This window comes from Oryx dammah, unplaced genomic scaffold, assembly GCF_014754425.2.
Source record: "Oryx dammah isolate SB20612 unplaced genomic scaffold, SCBI_Odam_1.1 HiC_scaffold_8, whole genome shotgun sequence".
NCBI classification, from domain to species: domain Eukaryota; kingdom Metazoa; phylum Chordata; class Mammalia; order Artiodactyla; family Bovidae; genus Oryx; species Oryx dammah.
The window spans coordinates 31,940,096-31,957,559 of record NW_024070192.1 but is presented as its reverse complement, the minus strand read 5'-3'; the positions used below and the strand labels follow the sequence as shown (position 1 = coordinate 31,957,559).

Below are 17,464 nucleotides of genomic sequence, written 5' to 3'. Positions count from 1 at the left end.
TATGATACTGCTTAAATGTGGCATCCAAAAAATACAACAAACCAGTGAGTAGAACATAACAGAAGCATACTCATGGATACAGAGAACTTAGTGCTTACCAGTGGGGAGGTGGAGAGGGGCAAGATAGGGGTGGGGGAATGGGAGATACAAACCACTGGGTATAATATAGACTCAAGGATATAGTGTACAACATAGGGGAATATAGCTAATATTTCATAATAACTGTAAATGGAAAGTAACCTTTAAAAATTGTATAAAACTCATTTTTGAAAAAAGAAAAATATTGTATATTAACACATATATATGGAATTTAGAGAGATGGGGCTGATGAACCTGAGGCTTCTCTGGTGGCTCAGTGGTAAAGAATCGCCTGGAATGCAGCAGATGTGGGTTCAATCCCTGGGTCAGGAAGATCTCCTGGAGAAGGAAATGGCAACCCACTCCAGTATTCTTGCCTGGGAATGACATGGGCAGAGGAGACGGGTGGGCTACAGTCCATGTGATCACAAGAGTCAGACAGGACTTAGCAACTTAACCACCACCATCACTGATGAATCTATCTGCAGGGCAGCAGTGGAGATGCAGACCTAGAGAACAGGTTTGTGGATATGGTGGGGGAAGGAGTCGGTGGGATGAACTGGGAGAGTAGCATGGAAACATATACATTACTGTATGTAAAATAGATAACCAGTGGGAATTTGCTGCATGATGCAAGGAGTTCAAATCTAGTGCTCTGTGACAACCTAGAGGGGTGGGAAAGGGTGGGAGGTAGGAAGGAGGTTCAAGATGGAGGGGACATATGTATACCTATGGCTGATTCACGTTGATATACAGCAGAGACCAACACAATAGTATAAAGCAATTATCCTCCAATTAAAAATAAACAAATTAAAAAAAAAAAGACTATTCTAGCAGTAGCGCACAAGGTGGATCCACAGGGGCAAAGACTGGAGGCAGAGAGGAAATCCCACCCAGGGTGTGGTGATGAGACCCGAGATACGAGGGTCTATAACCAATATGCATATTATCTCTTTGTTTTGTATTCTCAGGATCCCATTGATCACGTCACTTGGGTACTATTCATACCCTGCAACCTTCCTGTGACTCACTAAACAGAAATTACTTTTGCTACATCTCTCATTGAATTCATACTAGAAATGTCTAACACCAAGCAAATCACTCTTGTCTTTCACCTTCTCCCCCTTCCAACCATGCGTATAAGCAAGCACACAGACACAGAACTGCACGCACACACGTGTAAGCACACAGTTGATTTGCTCCCCAGAGAAAACTACCCACTTTCCTTAGCAGCTAAACCAGACACCAATGGGGGGGAACTCATTCTGCCGGCTCTAGAAACTTCCATGGCTACAGAGGCCAAGTGGCTGCAGAATCCTCTGACTCTAAGCAACCTGTTCACCATGGATGGTCCACGTCAATGCTCTCAGTGGGCAGAGGGCTCCGCCTTGCTTCTTGGCTTCCTTCAAGCAGCCCTGGAGCTCTGATGCAGATTGTTTTGTCACTTTGTGGTCTTGTCAGCATATCGATCTGTGAGTCCTAAGCACTAATTAATTGTTATGTTATCCAGCTCGATCCATCAGGAGGCTGATGGCCCTGACTGGGCACTGTGCCAAGGCCCAGGACTCCCTGAGGAGGAGGGAGGGACAGGGGAGACCAGTAATTGAGGGAGTGGAGATGTGATCTGTGGATAAGTCCAAGGGGAGACAGGATGCCTGTTCCAACAGACTGTATACGCGTCGCCGCAGAGAGGAGCTCCAGACTGATTCCTGGAATTGTTAGCCTTCCTACTCTCAATCCTTAAGGAAATCAACCCGAAACAGTCATTAGAAGGACTGATGCTGAAGCTGAAGCTCCAATACTCTGGCCACTTGATGCAAAGACCTGACTCATTGGAAAAGACCCTGATGCTGGGAAAGATTGAGGGCAGGAGGAGAAATGGGCAGCAGAGGATGAGGTGGTTGGATGGCATAACTGATTCAATGAACATGAGTTTGAGCAAGCTCCGGGAGATGGTGAAGGACAGGGGAGCCTGATGTGCTGCAGTCCATGGGGTTGCAAAGAGTCCAACATGACTTATCGACTGAACAACAACTCTTTGTACATCACGAATTCTGCTTTTGACCCTTCCATATTAACACCGAGCTGCCCACACACCCCACAACTCCATATTATCTAGAGCAACATCTGCCCACCTCCTCCGACCCCCTCGCCCTCCACCGTCTTCAGGATGTATGCATAATAGAGTAGCATTGGCCACAATGAGTGAGTGCATCTGTGTTGGACAATTTTTCCATTTGACGCCCCCCCCCCGCACACACACAAATAGTACACAGATTTAACAAAATTCCTATCAACATCTCCACAAGATTTTTTTAAGATACAGACAAATTATTCTAAAATGTATACAGAAAGGCAAAAAAAAAACCAAAAAAACAAAAAACCCTAGAACAGTTAAAACACCTTTTAAAAGGAGAAATAGGATTTTTCTGGTGGTACGATAGATAAGAATCCACCCGCCAGTGCAGGGGACATGGGTCCAATCCCTGGACTGGGAAGATTTCGCATTATGTGGGACAGCCAAGCCCGTGCAGCACAACTACCGAGTCCGCGCTCTGTGACCCGCGTAGAGCCCGTGATCCACAGCCACGGAGCCCGCATGCTGCAAGTACTGAAGCCTGCGCTCTGCAACAAGAGAAGCCACGGTGAGGAGAAACCCAAGCACTGCAGCTGGGGAGGAGCACGCGCTCCCTGCAACCAGGGAGCGCACACAGAGCAAAGAACACCCAGCAGAGACAAAAAGAAAATAAATAAACATTTTAGAAAAGGAAAAATAAAGTGGAAGCGATCGGTCTGCTCAACTTCAAGAAATATCATGTAGCCACAGGAAGCAAGACTATCTGGTTATTGGCAGAGGAACGGACATGTAGCTCAATGGAACAGAAGACAAAACCCAGAAGTAGGCCCACACAAACATGTCCAGCTGATTTTTTGACAGTTGTGCAAAAGCAATTATATGGAGGAAAGGAGTATTTTCAAATACAATGCTGAAGCAACTGGACATCAGATAGCAAGCAAAAAAACAAACAACAAAAACCCCTCAACCTGAGTCTCATACTTTTCATAGAAATTAATGCCAAATGGTTCGTGGACTTAAATGTAAACAGGAAACATCTAGAAAGAAAGGATAAAAATCTTCTGACCTAGGGCTAGAAAATGATGTTTTAGACTTGGCACCAAAAGCACAATCCATAAAAAAAAAAAAAATTGACAAATTAGACTTCATCAAAATGTAAAGTTTTGTTCTGCAAAAGACTCAGTTAAAAGGATGACAAGACAGGCTTCAGTCAGGGAGAAAATATTTACAAACCATATATCCTACAGATAACTATCATCTGGCATATAAAAAGAATGCTCAAAGTTTAACAGGAAAAATGTAAACAATCTGATTAGAAAGTAAGCAAAAGTAATCAAGAGACGTTTCATTGAAGAAGATAAACAAATGAAAAATAAGCACATGAAAAGATGTTTAACATCATTAGTCATTAGAGAAATGCAAATTAAAGCCACAGTGAGATATCACTCCATAACTATCATGGTTAAGAATGGCTAAAATAGAAAATAGTGACAACACCAAATGCTGGCAAGGATATGGAGGAACTGGATTGCTCATTCACTGCTGGTGGAATGTAAAATGGTACGGCCACTCTGGAAAACAGTTTGGCAGGTTCTTAAAAACAAACAAACATGCCATGCAGTTACTAAACAAGTCAACAACTGCACTCCTAAGCATTTATCCCAGATAAGAGAAGACCTGGACACAAAGACCTTCACGTGAATGTTTATAGCAGCTCTATTCATAATCTCAGAAAGCTGAAAAGAATCCAGATGTCCTTCAACAGTTGAACAGTTGGTACTGTGGTACATCCACACCATGGAATATTTACTACTGAGAAATAAAAAGGAATGAAGTATTGATGCATCCCTGAATGTGTCTCCAGAGAATTATGCTTGACCAAAAAAAAAAAAAAAAATCCAGTCTCGAAGATTACATACTGTATGAATCCATTCATAGCAGTCTTGAAATGACAAAATTAGAAATTTCTGAACAACTGTATTGTTTGTGAATTAACAATGATTGTAAGTTTTAAATTTTTAAATTTATTTCTTTATTTTGGATAGGTTAATAGTTGCCAAACTTCCCTGGTGCCTGAGAGAATAGAGTCTGCCTGCAATGCAGGAAACCTGGGTTCGATATCTGAATTGGGAAGAACCCCTGGGGAAGGGCATGGCAACCCACTCCAGTATTTTTGCCTGGAGAATCCCCAGGGATAGAGGAGCCTGGTGGGCTACGGTCCATGAGGGTCACAAAGAGTCATATATGACTGAGCGACTTCAATTTCACTTCAGTGGTTGCCAGGGGCTAGTGAGGGGGTGGATGCAGGAAGGAAGTGGATGTGGCAACATGAGGAATTTACCTAGTGGTGGAAACCTTCCGTATCTTGACTGTATCCATGTCAATATTCTGATAGAGTACTATATTTTTGCAAAATGTTACTACTGGGGAAACTGGCTAAACAATATACAAAACAACTGTATTGATGTAAATCAACGATAGTAAGTTTTAAATTTTTAAATTTATTTCTTTATCTGGCAGCACTGGGTTTTAGTTCATGGCATGTGAACTCTTAGTTGTGGCATGTGGGATCTAGTTCCCTGACCAAGGATCAAACCCAGAGCCCCTGCACTGGGAGCTTGGAGTCTTAGCCACTGGGCCACCAGGAAAGTCCCTTAAAATTTTAATTTTAGAAAACAGTACAGTAAAGGCAACATTTATTTTGCTTGTAAATCTCCGATTTGGGCAGAGCTCAGTGGGTATGGGGGATTTAGGTGGCTCAGATGGTAAAGCATCTGCCTACAATGTGGGAGACCCAGGTTTGATCCCTGGTTGGGAATATCCTCTGGAGAAGGAAATGGCAACCCACTCCAGTACTCTGGCCTGGAAAATCCCATGGACGGAGGAGCATTGTAGGCTACAGTCCATGGGTTGCAAAGAGTTGGACACGACTGAACAACTTCACTTCACTTCAGTGGGTATAGCTCGTCTCTGACCCACTTGTGTTAACCTGGACACCTACAAGGCTGGGGGCTGGAATCATCTGAGGTCTTCCTCACTCACACATCTGGAAGTTGATGCTGGTTATTGATGGAAACCTTAGGCCAGCCCCTGAAGTCAGATTTTGCACATGGTCTGAACAATATGGTGGCTGGGACTGAAGTGTGAGTGTTGAAAGAGTGAGCCAGGTGAAAGCCTTATCATCTTTTGCAGCCTAGCTGTGGGAGGCGTGTGGTGTTATTTCTGCCGCACCATGCTCATTGAGGAAGTCAGGAGCGCCCTCCAGTTTCAAGAAAAAAGAGAATATATTCTATCCAGTGGGGGAATGGGAAGGTTTCAGGAGAGTGTGTGGGACTAGAAATATAATGTCACCATTTTTTAAATAAAATATGATGTGGCACCGTCTCTAAAGACTGACCTCTCTTCCAAATCGATAAGACTGGCCATAGCTACCTAGCTTACACGTCATGTGTCCAGCCATGCAGAGAGACCAAATCTCTCTCTTTTAATGGTTCCTGATTTCTGGAGAAGGAGCTCCAATGGGCCCAAGTGAGTCAAGTATTCATACCTAGCCAAATTAACCATGACCTAGAGTTTGAGCCACGTGGCCACGTGGAGGGCAGTCATATCATATACACATGCATGTATGATAGAGAGATGAGGACATAACAGTAGAAGGAAAGACAATTATTCTGAGCCAGGAGGACTCACGTTTAACCACCAAGGCAACCCAGAACACACCAAAGCACATAGGTAAATTTTCTTAAGATTATGCTCTTGTCAAGAGACAAGGATAAAATAACATGACACAGAAAGGTTAGATACAAAAGGATAGGCAAAGTTTATCAGGCAAATGCAAACAAAGAGAAAGCTAGGTTGGCAATATAAATATCAGATCAAGCGGACTTACAGGCAAAAAAAAAAAGGCATTAAATAAGACAGAAAGGGTTCTTTAATGTTGATAAAGGGTACAAGTCACAAAAAAGACATAAGCACCATGAGGTTTTTTGTGCTGAACAAGATAACTGTGAAATATGTTAAATCAGGACTATAACAGATACAGACAGAAAATGACAGGAACTCAACAATAGTGGGGTCTTCCCTGGTAGCTCAGTTGGTATAGAATCTGCCTGCAGTGCAGGAGACCCCGGTTCAATTTCTAGGTTGGGAAGATCCGCTGGAGAAGGGATAGGCTACCCACTCCAGTATTCTTGGGCTTCCCTTGTGGCTCAGCTGGTAAAGAATCCTCCTGCAATGCAGGAGACCTGGGTTCGATCCCTGGGTTGGGAAGATCCCTTGGAGAAGGGAAAGGCTGCCGACCTCAGTATTCTGGCCTGGAGAATTTCATGGATTGTATAGTCCATGGGGTCATAAAGAGTCGGACACAACTGAGCAACTTTCACTTTCACTTTCAACAATAGTGGGAGAGTGGGGATACCACTCTCAGTCTTTGACAGATTAAGTAGGCAAAGAATGAGTTAGGATAGAGAGGAGCTGAATAATATATTTCATGTGTCTGATTTAATAGATATATGTCAATTTTATACTCTATGAGAAGAAAATAATACCTTTTCTTAAAGAATTCATGAAACATTCACAAAAATTGATCATATATTGGCCCACAAAGGCAACCTAAGTCAAGTCTCCAAGGCAGAAATTGTACAGGCTCCATTCTCTGACCACAATACAATAAAACAGAAAATTAACGGCAGAAGTTCAAACTGACAAACCCAAACACTTTGAAATTTAACAACTCTGCTACAGAAATCTTGGGTCAGAGAGAAAAATCAAAGCTGTAATTACAGATCATTTAGGGCTTAACAGCAATAAGAACATTGCATATCAGCACTCATGGGATTGTGCCAGAGACAAATTCAGAGCTAGAGACCCAATATTGTTGATAGAAAAGAGTGAAAATAAACAGACGGAAGACTCAAGCTCGAAAATTAGAAAAGAATAACAAACCAAAACAAAGAAAATTAGGAGGCAGAAATGAACAGATCCAAAAGCATAAAATAAAGATATGAAGAGATAAAAAGCTCTGATATGTAAAGAGTTAGTTATTTGAAAAAGAAGAATGATGGGAATAAATTGATGACCCAAAAAATATTAAGACAGGATGTTAAGACTGAGAAAAGAAGTATAGTTTCCTGTATAGAGGTTTTTTGAGGGTATGTTACACTTTTAAGCTAATAAAGTTTCAAATGTTCAATGGACTTATAAAAAATGGAAATTACAAACTGAAATTAGAAAATGTGAATGAATCAATATGTAAGGAAAATGTTGCCAAGTCTGAGAGGCAAAATACATAAGGATGTGGGCTCTAGTGCCAGCCTGCCTGGACTTGAATCCCAGCTTCACCTGTTCGGCAAATTATTCAACCTCTCCAAACCTCAGTTTCTTTAACACTAAATTGGTGATGATAACAACATCTATCTCTCAAAGTTGTTGTTGTGCAGTCAGTGAAATGACAAGCCAATTCCCTACCACTGTGCAAACCAGACTCCCCAAAAGATAGCAAGCATTTTTCTTATTGCACTCTTTCAAACTTTCAAAGAACACATCTTTCATATGCTCTATTAATAGTTCCAAGGCATACAGAAAGATGAACAAGTGCACTTGATTTTACAGAATCATTATCTTGATACAAAAAGCCCTGCCATGTTCGCACAAAAGTGCAAATTTTCTTTATGAATACATAGGAATTAAATAAGATGGGATCCAATGTTGTAATGAAAGAATGAGACACAAAAATGAAATAATGTATTTCCTAGGAATAGACGAATAGTTCAACAGAAAGCAATCCATTAACCCACTTCATCACATCACAAGGCAATTGTCATTGTGTTGACCAAGAAATGCTGTTTTTAATTATTTGCCTAAAGAAGTAAGACATGGACAAAGAGTTGTGTTCAAGGTTGTTTGGTGTAAATTTATTGAACTTTAAATAATCTAAATACACATTAAAAAATAAATAAATAAATAATCTAAATACACATTAATAAGGGAATGTTTATATATATATGTATATAAACATTGTGTTTAAGTCATATGTAGAAATACAGTATAGGTTATTCTATAGAAAGGGCTATTGTGAAACCATATAAAATATTTCAAAGACTATTTGAAAACATGAAAATATATTCAAGATATGTTGTCCATTAAGTATAAAAGAAACTGATTAAAAATAGAAAATACTTACATATGTGGAAACTACACATATTTATCTTTGTGTGTATATATGTACATGTACATGTATGTATTCCAGTCCCTTATAATGAAAAGGACATCTTTTTGGGGTGTTAGTTCTAAAAGGTCTTGTAGGTCTTCATAAAACCGTTCAACTTCAGCTTCTTCAGCATTACTGGTTGGGGCATAGACTTGGATTACTGTGATACTGAATGGTTTGCCTTGGAGACGAACAGAGATCATTCTGTCATTTTTGAGATTGCATCCAAGTACTGCATTTCGGACTCTTTTGTTGACCATGATGGCTACTCCAATTCTTCTGAGGGATTCCTGCCCGCAGTAGTAGATATAATGGTCATCTGAGTTAAATTCACCCATTCCAGTCTATTTTAGTTCGCTGATTCCTAGGATGTCAACGTTCACCCTTGCCATCTCATTTGACCACTTCCAATTTGCCTTGATTCATGGACCTGACATTCCAGGTTCCTATGCAATATTGCTCTTTACAGCATCGGATCTTGCTTCTATCACCAGTCACATGCACAGCTGGGTATTGTTTTTGTTTTGGCTCCATCCCTTCATTCTTTCTGGAGTTACCTCTCCACTGATCTCCAGTAGCATACTGGGCACCTACTGACCTGGGGAGTTCCTCTTTTGGTGTCCTATCATTTTGTCTTTTCATACTGTTCATGGGGTTTTCAAGGCAAGAATACTGAAGTGGCTTGCCATTCCCTTCTCCAGTGGACCACGTTCTGTCAGACCTCTCCCATGACCCGCCCGTCTTGGGTTGCCTAGCAGGCATGGCTTGGTTTCATTGAGTTAGACAAGGCTGTGATCCTAGTGTGATTAGATTGACTAGTTTTCTGTGAGTATGATTTCAGTGTGTCTGCCCTCTGATGCCCTCTTGCAACACCTACCATCTTACTTGGGTTTCTCTTACCTTGGGCGTGGGGTATCTCTTCACGGCTGCTCCAGCAAAGCACAGCCGCTGCTCCTTACCTTGGACGAGGGGTATCTCCTTACCGCCACCGTTCCTCACCTTCAACGTGGGATAGCTCCTCTAGGCCTTCCTGCACCTGCACAGCCAATGCTCCGCGGGTTGCTCTTCCCAGCTGCCGGCCCTGGCCCTGGCCTGTGAAGAAGGCTGAGTGCCGAAGAATTGATGCTTTTGAACTGTGGTGTTGGAGAAGACTCTTGAGAGTCCCTTGGACTGCAAGGAGATCCAACCAGTCCATTCTGAAGGAGATCAACCCTGGGATTTCTTTGGAAGGAATGATGCTAAAGCTGAAACTCCAGTACTTTGGCCACCTCATGCGAAGAGTTGACTCATTGGAAAAGACTCTGATGCTGGGAGGGATTGGGGGCAGGAGGAGAAAGGGATGACCGAGGATGAGATGGCTGGATGGCATCACCGACTCAATGGACATGAGTCTGAGTGAACTCCGGGAGATGGTGATGAACAGGGAGGCCTGGCATGCTGCGATTCATGGGGTCGCAAAGAGTTGGACACGACTGAGTGACTGAACTGAACTGAACTGAACATGTATGTATGAACATTAGGGTTGTTTCTTTTGTTACTGTAAAAATGCTACAAGGAATAATAACCTTATGCATTTGTTATTTAATGAAACTGTAATGATCAAATCACCATATTTTTCTCTATTTTAAGCACCATAATCTGATTCTCACTTGTGCAAATGAAAAATGCAAATTGCTATTCATTGCGATTTAAGTTTGGGTGTGTATATGTGTGTATGTAAACATACACATAGTAATTTATCGGGGGAGGGAAACAAAAGAAAAGATAACAAAATATCATAATGGCTATTTTACAATGGTTTAATTTTCTACCTCTGTAGATGCTTTTGCTTAATTTCAGTATGTGAAAAAAAATCATATATTAGCAAAATATCTGAAGTGAGATTCAAACAAAAGGAAAAGCCCTGCCCTTGTAAACAAACTATCTAAATTCAAGACATTTATCCTGTTTGTAAACTCATGTGTTAAAAAAAAAAAAGATAATTACTTCAAATAAGATATTTGAGGGGTTTTTCACAGTGTCTGGAAATCAGCAAGTCAATAATATATCAATATTGATATATTGCAATGAAAATCATTGCAAAGATTAGTTTTTAAAGGAATGTGAAAGTGTTTAGCACAGAGCCTGGGGCATAGCTGGGTACCAGCAATTATTAACTGAACCTGAATCATCTCCCTTTCCTAGAAACACCTAGATTCTTAAATAGAAGATTAGAAGTGCTTCTCTCTGGGACTTCCCTGGTGATTCAGTGGTTAGGATTCCATGCTTCCAATGCAGGGGGTGCAGGTTCAATCCCTAGGCAGGGACCTAAGATCCCACATGCTGTTCAGGGCAGCCAAAGCTTTTTTTAAAAAGTGAGAAAAAAAAGAAGTATTTCTCTCTGCCACTCTCCACTATTTAATCTGAGTTCTCTCATTACTTGCAACTGCTTTATTTGATGCTGCCGTATTGTTTAAAAACAAATAAATAAATGACAATAACAACAAAAAACAGTGAAGCTTGTTTTCTCCTTGTCTCCGGAGGACAAGCAGAACAAACTACCCTTTATCTCTCTTCCTGGATTCTCCCTTCTTGGTTAAAATCCAGATCCAGGGTAGAATTGGTTCAGTGTCTGTCTTGGAAATAACTTAATATTCTGCTTTGAGAAGGTAGAGGGTCTTCATGTGAGAAATGGTGGCTTCCTGCCCCAAACTATATTCCACTGGATAGAATACTTAAGATCTTGCTCTGAAGCAAAGGAATGATATAAATAATTCCATTGGTATGGGAAATTTTGTCTGGTGATAGTACATAGGACGATTTGTCTTGGAAATAGCTAGAGACTAGAACTAAGAGAAGTCTGGAAAAAAAGATATACTGTGGGCCTGGATTTGGGAGGTTGCCATATGAGGAGAATTTGGGCATTCACTGGATGGATATGGAAGATGAAGGGAGGGAAATGGTGAATGAGAACTGAAATTTTGCTTTAGCTTTCCAAGCCCATGGAACATTAGTACCATGGACAGGGCTTGAGCAGCAGAGAATAAAATGATGAGCTCACTGTAGGATGCAATGGTTTGGGTTAAGAACAGGAATTTCATGGTGACAGATATAAGCAGCTTAAAATCTAACCCCACAGACCAGATAGATCTCAGGTCAGAGGTGTAGACTTGAAACCTCTCAATCGGGGTAAGAAGATAGACCCCAAGTCTTCGTGAAGACTCCCAAGCCTCATGACATACTAGTATTTAGAGAATTAAAGAGAAAAGGTGATCTAGTGAAAGAGCTTAAGGATGAGTAGCAAGAGGGTATAATGCCAAAGATAGGAAAGATGGTTTCATCCAGGAAATGGAAGCAAATCTAGACCTAAGAGGATGGCAGGGCTGTGACCCGTGGTTTGGATAAACTAAAGCTAAGACCTCATGCCTCCTCCTTTCTTTGCTTTGGTTGAAATAAGATGCACATACCAACAAAAAGCAAACATACAATGGTGAAGTGAAGCAATAATACAATATTGAACTGTGCTTTGGTGGTAAGCCAAATCTTCATTCAGTTTTGGAAGCCTTGAACTCCTGACTTTAGCAACTATGCTACTGCTACTGCTAAGTTGCTTCAGTCATGTCCGACTCTGCGTGACTCCAGAGACGGCAGTCCACCAGGCTTCCCCGTCCCTGGGATTCTCCAGGCAAGAACACTGGAGTGGTTTGCCATTTCCTTCTCCAATGCATGAAAGTAAAAAAGTGAAAGTGAAGTCACTCAGTCATGTCTGACTCTTCGCGACCCCATGGACTGCAGCCTACCAGGCTCCTCCATCCATGGGATTTTCCAGGCAAGAGTACGGGAGTGGGGTGCCATTGCCTTCTCCGAGAATCTCTCTAGTTTGCAGAAACTTGAGAAAGGAAGTCTCTGGGCTTTTGCTCTCTACAGCAACTATAACTCTATTCATTGTGTGGCTTGTTCAATCAATGTGGACTTTTGCATTAATTTAAACCAATGCTTTTGAAATAGCGGGCTGTGTCACTTATAGGCAGGACAGAGACCAGGATCCAGGACTCTGGATCTCAGGCAGTCGGTGGTTCATGTCAGCTTACTACCTCTCAGGACACACCCAGATACTTGTGTATAAAGACCCAGGACAAATTAAAGCTCTATAAGATGCAAGCACCTTACATTAGGGCATCCCTTTCCTGTCCAACCATGCCTGAACACCCTCCTCCCCTCAAAAAGATTTACTTCCTCTGCTCAGTTCTCCATCCCCTGTATGTATATTTGCCAAATGTCCCCTAGTCTCCATTCTTCTCCTCCACCCTAATAAAGCTTCTGACGCTGGTCAGCCAGATCTACCGGTGTAGGTGGCTCACCATGATGACAGAGGAAGCCCTAATGCAGAAAAAGAGAAACAGAAGCATCAGAGGAAGGACCCTGCCTTGTTTCTAGGGTATGCAAAGGCCTGAGTTTCTTGGAAGTGCTTCCTTTGACTCAGAGAAGCATAGCGGAGGTCAACAGAGGTGCTGCTGTGTTGAAGAGACTACGCAATTCCTGAACTCGTCTTTAAAAATTTTTTTTCTGTGATTTTCAGGTGATCATCAGTATAACCATCCGATTTTAAGCAGCGCTACCCAGACCCCTACACATGGTGAGAGATGATTGAGAGCGTTCTGCATTCCATCCTCCTCCCAAGTGGCTCCATCCTAGCTACTGATGCCGATTACGGCATCAAGCACGGTCACTGGCTCACTGACGCTAAGGTGGTGTAAGGAGCCGGGTGTCCGCCCTCCTCTAGGACCACAATGCCTCACTCTCACTTTTAGATCACTGCCCCCCTAATGTCTGTCTCTGATATCAAAGTGATCTTCTGCCATGAAAGGGGAAGAGAAAGCCCCTTTCTTAATCCATTTCACTTATGATCATGATCATTTCTTGCAGCCATAAATTCCATGTGTCCACAGCAAGGAGTGAACACTCTTCTTTGCCCAGGGCTACTTGTGGTGCCATTTAGGAATGACATGAGATGTGGAAAACTCTATCGATCCTCCCCCAAACTAATTAAGATTGGATAAAACTCAAAACCAAACTGGATGACTTGAGCTTCAGCTCCCAACAGAGGAAGAACCTGAAAGCTGCAGAGCATGAGTGTGTCAGCAAAGTGCCAAAGAGTTACAAAACCATGTTTCCCTCTTACATTGTTAACACCCTCCCTTCAGATCACAGCTTATCATTTGCAACTGCAGTGAAAAACTATTTTTGGTACAGGCTCAAAACTTGATAGAACACAAGACAGCCATGTAAATTATGAGCTATCAGTCATTCTTCTGTCCTGGCTGTTAAATAATGAAAACATCACTAAATTTTAGTGAGAGAGAAACTCAAAACAAAGATAAATTCTGCAGCTCGCCTGGCAGAGAGATCTACACCTCTCATGTCGGACTGTGCTCTGTTTCTGCAGTAGAATTTGGAAAACAAAAGTGAACTATCTTGAGGTCCCCCTCCAGTGCTAGGCTCCTAATGAAAATATGTGATGACAGCAACAGTTTAATAGGGTGTTTCAAGTTGCAGGGTCTAGGAAAAAGTAGAACTGGAGGAAATCAGATTGCTCACACTGATCAGCTAAAAGAAGCTGGTACCACCAGTGATGTTGACAGTGGGAATAGGAAGAAGGGTTCAGCTAAGAAATATTTGGGAGAAAGAATAGGGAAGTCTTAGTTACTAACTGAATGTGGCTGATAAGAGTCAATTATGAGTGAAATGGAGAGTCACGATCAATGAAAGAATGAAAGGTCTTATGAAAGCAATATAAGAAATCAGGAAAGCAGCCAGTGTTGCTGGTGGGATGGAGCTGTTGATGGTGAGTTTGGATCTGGACATCGAGAGCTGGATATGACTATAAGATCTGCAAGGAAAATCATTCAGTAAGGCAGTTAGAAATACAGACATGAAGTCTGGAGGGAGATAACAGCCAAAGATTTAAGTTATGCTTTGGAAGCAGCAACAGAAGTCTTGGGAGTAGGGGCAATCTGTGCGAGAAGGCTGAAAGAGAAAAGCAGAAGGCAGAAGCAGAAAGCCTGGGGGACGCCCGTGGTGAGGAAGCAGCAGCAGGAAGAGGATCCAGAAAAGGCAAGCGAGGATGTCTGCTTGCTCAGTATCATTCTGAAAGACTAACTCTGAGTTGATATTCCCCAGAAGAAGCCTCCTGAATACAAATGGAGGAACCAATCTTTTTTTTTTTTTTTTTTTGCCTTTATTTAATTTACTTTTGCCTTTTTATACTGTTCATGGGGTTCTCAAGGACAGAGTGACTGCTGAAGTGGTTTGCCATTCCCTTCTCCAGTGAACCACAGTTTGTCAGTCAGAACTCTCCACCATAACCCATCCGTCCTGAGTGGCCCTGAATGGCAGGGCTCATGGTTTCATTGAGTTACTCAAAGTTGTGATCCATGTGAAATTTTATTTATTGATTTATTGCTTTTTAATTGGAGGATAATCTTTATAGTCTCGTGTTGGTTTCTGCCATACAACGAGAATCAGACATAGTTTTATATATATATATTTATATATATGCCTTAATTATATATATCTCCCTCTTGATATTAACACATATATACAGAATATAGGAAAACAGTATTGATGAACCTATTTTCAGGGAAGGAATGGAGATGCAGATGAAGAGAATGGACTTAAGGAGGACCCTTCCTTTCCTCTTCCTCTTCCTGTCTTCTTTTGCCACCTGATGTGAGAACACTGAGGATAGATGAGACCCAGTACCTGCACTTGAACAGCTCGCAGCTTAGTGGAAGCAGGGTTTTCTCTTCATTCCTTCCTTGGATGTTTTACTTTTCCCAGGAGCTGGCAGAGCAACTCTCAAGAGAGGAGGCGACCTGTGTCTACTTGATTAGCCAACGGGCATTAACTGAATTCTTATTTTGGGCCAAGCACTGTGAAGGCATCAGAAGAACTGGAAAGCAAATCTTCTGCTGTCAAAGAGATGGCAATCTTTGGAGATCAACAAGACCAACTAGAGTCAGATGATGAGAGACCACATAGACACTAAACTGGCTGGTACTGACCAGAAGAGCAACAGGGGCTTGAAGACCAGATGCCACTCCGGGCTGAAAAGATGTCATATTTTCACAGCAAAGAGTCTTAAGGGAGGGGAGAATCTGGATAGAGGAAGAGTAAGGAAACGATTGTGAGAGGAGAGACAGCGTGAGCGAGGGGACAGAGGCAATCAATCACGGTGGAGGCAGAAAGCAAGAAAGGGTTGGCCTTGGCTCCGTGGCAGGTTTTGGAGAACAGTGAGGGGTAAGAATATCCAGAAACGTTGCATTTGGAAGTGGGTGAGCTGCATGATGCCCTCGGTAGAAGAAAGATGCCCACAAGCAGAGGAAGTTTGTTCTTCTCGAGCATGGCCCAAAGTGAAGACACAAGAGCTAAGGGGCTGGTAGCTCCTTCCCAGCTTTGTGCAGCAGTGCTCCTGGCTCCCTACCCACTCCACTCCCTGGCACCAGCCCCCTCCATGCTAGGGAGGCTCTTTCTGTACAGCATGTTCTGATCACCCAGGGATGTAGAGCATCCCCCCACCCCCTCACATATGCACCAAGCTGGCATGAATACCTGATCATTGGCTGGGCTTCCCTGGCTCCATCCCCAGCGTTGAGGGTACCGTGAGGGCGGGAAAGAATGGAGAAGCTAGGAGTTCCCTGTACTGAGATTGTCCTTGAACAAATCCTAGAAGAGTTTCTCTTTGTCTCAAGGTTCATAGCATTCCCTTTGCTGGGGATGGGGAACCACAGTCCTCTGATACACTTGTCCAAAGTTAGAGCCTGCCCCTACTTGGGAGTCCCAAAGCAGGAGGGATGATTCGAAGCCACCTAGCTGCCTCATTTCTGGGAATGGTACCACTGTTTCTCCAGCAATCCCTGTTGACTTCTTGCTGTACATCAAGTCATCCAAGCACCAAGGCATGCCTGCCTTCCTGCCCGGGCTCTCCATTCCTTTTTTTCCCCCATCTTCATGGCCACTCATCAGCTATACCTGCATTTTCTCTCCCCCATCCCCTGACTCCTGTAGTATTCCTAATCTGGCCCCCAGAGCCCAGACCAGCTCATTCACCTCATTAGTTATTCATCTCACTTCTCTTTGGTCTTTTTCCCCTGTAACTTCCCCTCCTTTTCTCCAGGTCCGGCATTGAACAATCTCCCTTCTCTCTCTTAGACTTTGGAACCTCAAGGTTCTGTCTCAAGGGATGGAGTGAGAAAAACAGAATGACATGCTAGACATTTTGCCTACATTCTTTCCTCCAGCAGTTGAGAGATGGCTAAGGGGGATTCAGAGGAAGGAACTGGAATAAGAGGAAATAGTTTTGCAGCTCACAGTGCCTTGTCAGGAGCAGGGCTTGGAGGAGCCAACGGTGGAAGGGGCAGTGTGAGAGGTGAAATGACCCATGGACAGCGTGGGTTGGCGTCTCAGTGAAGCTAGGTCCTGGACCCAGTCCTAAGGGTACGCAGATGAGATGAGTCACTCTCCTTCCTTCTCCTTCAAACTTAGATTTTTCTGAGCCTGAGAACTAGTTTGCCTAATACTATTCACAGCAAAATGAATGATTTTATGACCCACCTCCTCAGCTCCACTGGGCTTCCATTTTCATCTGACAGCCCAGTGATGTACTGGGAGAAAGAGTCTGCCATTCAAGGAAGGGTGACCTGTCATTATGGCCAGTGCAGCCAAAAGCTCCTGCCCCCCCGGCTTGCTGGCCACTGGAGTTGAGCAGAGGGAAATCAAGTCACCAGATCACCTGTGTCCTAGCACAGGGTCCCAGGAAAGCAGGATGGGCTCAAGAGTTGGAACCTGGACACATTCCTCCTGCCTGCCCCTGCAAAACTTTGTCCCCACTAACACCACAACCCCCCCTTCTTTTGCAGAGAAGCCTCGGATGAACAACATTCTGACATCGGCCACCGAGCCCTATGACCTCTCCTTCTCACGCTCCTTCCAGAACCTGGCCCACCTGCCCCCATCCTATGAGTCTGCAGTGAAGACCCACCCCAGCAAGTACTCATCCCTGAAGAGGCTAAGTAAGTGGGATATTTTCCCAGGGCTGAGGGCTGCTTTCAAGGCCTCTATGA

The 17,464-nt window shown here is 43.0% G+C and overlaps 1 protein-coding gene across 1 annotated transcript in view; it reads left to right on the top strand.

Moving 5' to 3' along the window:
- Nucleotides 1-17,464, top strand: part of SHISA6 (shisa family member 6) — a gene marked incomplete at its 5' end in the record, with an annotated part of 259,822 nt that overhangs the window by 240,040 nt on the left and 2,318 nt on the right. Inside the window, 2 exons of the mRNA XM_040244435.1 lie at nucleotides 12,922-12,978; nucleotides 17,261-17,413. Coding sequence (XP_040100369.1) covers nucleotides 12,922-12,978; nucleotides 17,261-17,413 — 210 coding nt within the window. The remainder of the gene's footprint in view (nucleotides 1-12,921; nucleotides 12,979-17,260; nucleotides 17,414-17,464) is intronic.